The sequence below is a fragment of the Pinus tabuliformis genome, chromosome X, assembly GCF_031772625.1.
Source record: "Pinus tabuliformis cultivar Carrire ecotype Pingquan chromosome X, CPIR1, whole genome shotgun sequence".
In the NCBI taxonomy this organism is placed as follows: domain Eukaryota; kingdom Viridiplantae; phylum Streptophyta; class Pinopsida; order Pinales; family Pinaceae; genus Pinus; species Pinus tabuliformis.
This window is the reverse complement of record NC_142308.1, coordinates 419,979,786-419,983,624: the sequence shown is the minus strand read 5'-3', so window position 1 is coordinate 419,983,624 and position 3,839 is coordinate 419,979,786. Positions and strand designations below refer to the sequence as shown.

Sequence of the window (3,839 nt, the reverse complement as noted above, 5' to 3'; positions counted from 1 at the left end):
TTATTCCTTGCAAAATTAGATAACTTAAAATAATTTCCATATATAATAATTTTTATTATAAATTAGAAAAAAAAAAAAAAACAAAAACAAAAATCCAACATCAATATTTACTATTTTCTCAAACTATCCCATAAATTTTTAATAGAAAATTGATAAACTATAAATCTTACACGGAGGAGAGGAGACCCAGACCCAGTAGCCGGTGCGACGGACTGCCGCTGAATATCTAAACCCACCGCATGTGCCCAAACCACGGTTTTGAACCTGAGTAGGACCCAATCATGGTCAACTAACAACAGCGGTTAGGCCTAAACCATTAAATGTTAGAAATAAGACTTTTAATGTTAACCTCGCAGAGTCGCAGGCCCGCGCTCTCGAACAAAGGCTGGAGTATATATGAGGCCCCCGCTCTCAGACAAAGTGTAAAGTAGTTATGATGCTTTGTTGGCGAAAGGAAGATTCGAACTTCTAACCTATCGCATGGAACCATTGGCGCCAGTATTAAGGTAAGTAGGGTGGTTTCGACACAATCCATGGTCTTCACTATTCAAACTCATTTGCGGAACGAGATGGAAACCCCATAGTCAATTAAATAAATGAATATCAGAGCTGGATGCCGACTAACACCAAAGTCTTCACCGCCTATAGTTTCAAAGGAAGTGGGTATATAAATTCAGGAAGCATAAGTGCCTGCAACACCAATGCAAAAGTTTGTTTCTTCACCATCATACTACGATTGCAAAAGAAAATACCATCTACATTGAAAGGAAAATGGCGAGCTCTACTGCGGGTCAGGTTATCAAATGCAAAGGTAATTAGTTCAGTTCAGTGCAAGGAGTAATGGCCACATTCTATTTCTTTCATGTATTTCATTTCAGGGCAAAATTGATTTTCAGGGTTAAGCTGGATTTATGCAAACTGTATGTGTGCTTCTTGAATTCTGATATATTTTGATATTTTTACTTTTGTTGCAGCTGCTGTTGCATGGGGAGCAGGGGAGCCTCTGAAGATTGAAGAAGTGGAAGTGGCTCCTCCACAGGCCATGGAAGTGAGAATCAAAGTGCATTATACCGCTTTGTGTCATACAGACCTTTATTTCTGGGAAGCAAAGGTATGCTATGAATAATTATCATTAGAACTAAACTTATTAAACATACAGAAGAATTCAAGTTGGATACTGTATAACACACTGACTTCTCTTTATACCATTAAATTACATTAAATATTTATTATAAAAATTTCTTGACCGTTACTGCTTTGGTTGCAGGGCCAAACTCCTCTCTTTCCCCGCAACTTGGGACATGAAGCAGCTGGGTATACACTCTATTCTTGTCCGTAAATCGACAATTCAAAAAAGTTAATTAGGCATACTAGCAGGCACATAGAATTTCAAAAAGGGCAAAAGGGACAGTAATTTTCTTGTGATTTATTGCTCGCTAATCCTAAGTTGGTTGGTTGACACAGAATTGTTGAGAGTGTTGGAGAAGGGGTGACTGACCTCAAGGAGGGTGACACTGTGCTTCCTGTATTTACTGGAGAATGTGGAGAATGCAGACACTGCAAGTCAGAGGAGAGCAACATGTGTGATCTTTTAAGAATTAATACTGACAGAGGGGTTATGATAAGTGATGGGAAGTCGAGGTTTTCAATTAATGGGAAACCCATCTACCACTTCGTTGGTACATCGACTTTCAGCGAGTATACAGTTACGCATGTCGGTTCCCTTGCCAAAATTAATCCAGAGGCTCCTCTGGACAAAGTCTGTATTCTGAGTTGTGGGGTCTCAACAGGTAAATTATTTTCTGGGGTTTTCGAAACTTAATTCGCTGATGATTGGGAAAGATCACAATGATATAATTGAATTAGTTTACATTGTTTATTGATTTATAAAGTGGGTGATTGAATTCTTAGAGTTCTGCTTGCTGGACTGTGACTAAAATCACCCATGATCGTTTCCTTGATTGTAATTCCTATTCAAAATTCATTTTATTGTGGATTCAGGGATGGGGGCGGCTTTGAATGTAGCCAAACCCAAGAAGGGTTCGTCAGTAGCAATATTTGGCCTCGGGGGTGTTGGGCTTGCGGTAAGTAAAATTCAGCTTCATTTCTGAATTTTTATTTTTATGGGATCCATATGATGAGTTTACTGTTTCATTTTCTGTTAGACATCTGACCCGGGCTTAACTACGCACGCAGGCTGCTGAAGGGGCAAGAATTGCAGGAGCTTCTCGAATAATTGGAATCGATTTAAACAGTGACAGATTTGAAAAAGGTTGTAAAATGCCCATTTCCATCATTTGTTAATCACTGTATGTATGTTGACTGAAGAACTTCCTTTCTATTTCGTTGTTTGAATCGTTTTTGTAATCTGTCCTCTTTCAGCAAAGCTCTTTGGTGTAACGGAATTTATAAACCCACTGGACTACAAGAAGCCTATTCAAGAGGTTGGTTGAGCTGCCTACAATGATTTCAACTTCTCTTTTCCTTTGTCTCTTTCAATTTTATTGCCCTTTGTTGGTGCTCAATAGATCTGTAAAAGAATTTATGTTAAAGCTCAATTCAGTTTTGTGTTGTATTCGGAGAAATGTTTTAAATTAAAACTAAACTCTGGGAGCTTATCTTATCAGGTTATTGCCGAGAAAACTGATGGAGGGGTGGACTACAGCATCGAGTGCACAGGGAATGTCAAGGCCATGATTCAAGCCTTCGAATCCTGCCATGATGTATTTACTCTGCCTTCCCTTCCCTTTCTTCTGAAATTGTAAATATACGCTCAGTTTTAGCTACTATGCATATACTGATCAAATGGGTATGTGTTTGTTGTTCAGGGTTGGGGTGTAGCCGTTTTAGTGGGTGTCCCTCATTCAGACGCAGTCTTTGCAACCAGCCCCGTGAATTTTCTGAACGAAAGGACATTGAAAGGAACTTTCTTTGGAAACTACAAGCCCCGTACCGATTTGCCAGGCCTTGTAGAATTGTATTTGGAAAAGGTAGGACTTTCTTTCATTTGTTATTCTATGAAGATTCATTCATTTGCTTAGATTTTAGGATAAAATTGGCTCTCTCAGGCCATGCCTGCTGCTTTCCTTTCGTGGCAAAAATCTCTACTATTTGATCTCCATGTAATCAGTCTTTCAAGTTAACTTCTTTATTTTTTTGCAGAAGCTTGAACTGGAGAAATTTATCACACACGAGGTTTCATTTGCCGATATCAACAAGGCATTTGATTACATGATTAAAGGCGAGAGTCTGAGGTGTGTGATAAACGTGATTGGCAATTAAACGTTCGGGAGGAAGTGAACAGTAATATCTTAAGTTTTCCTAAGTTTCTTACAGATTTTGTGATGGATGGCATGTTTGAAGTTAAATTCCTTGACAGATAGAGGTTCCCTGAATTCAATACATGAAAGGGTTTGGAGAAATACGTTAGAATTTTAGTATTGTAAAAATGGTTTCAATTTTATATTTTAAAAGTTTTGAACTTTGAACAAGCGTTATTGTTACGAAGAATCTAGGTTGAAATGGTCTGATCTTGAATAATTAACAGGGTTATAACAAATTAATCGGTGCAGATTTTGAAGATAAAAAATTTATAGCGAAAGTCTGAATGGATGTGGAAATTCGAAAAATGTTGTTAAGTCAAAGGTGGAAAGGTGGAATTATGATCAACGCATATGGTTATGAAAACCCAAAATTGGCTTTGTGAAAATTTGAGAGTGTTTTTATAGGAAATCAAAGTCAAAATCTTTGTAATAATCTCTTCTCATGTTTATCAATTCCACATATAACATCAAAAATTCATTTACAAAGAAATTTAGCTCATTGTCTTTCCGAAATGT

General features: G+C 37.6%; 1 protein-coding gene across 1 annotated transcript; it reads left to right on the top strand.

Moving 5' to 3' along the window:
* The first annotated feature begins 554 nt into the window (after nt 1–554).
* LOC149140355 (alcohol dehydrogenase-like) lies at nt 555–3,479 on the top strand. Its single transcript, XM_089449493.1, has 10 exons — nt 555–811; nt 975–1,111; nt 1,268–1,314; nt 1,465–1,790; nt 2,002–2,084; nt 2,197–2,272; nt 2,383–2,444; nt 2,628–2,723; nt 2,829–2,990; nt 3,163–3,479. Exons 1-10 carry the CDS (start codon nt 772–774, stop codon nt 3,280–3,282), a joined length of 1,149 nt encoding a protein of 382 aa, XP_089305619.1. The 5' UTR covers nt 555–771; the 3' UTR covers nt 3,283–3,479.
* Nucleotides 3,480–3,839: the final 360 nt, after the last annotated feature.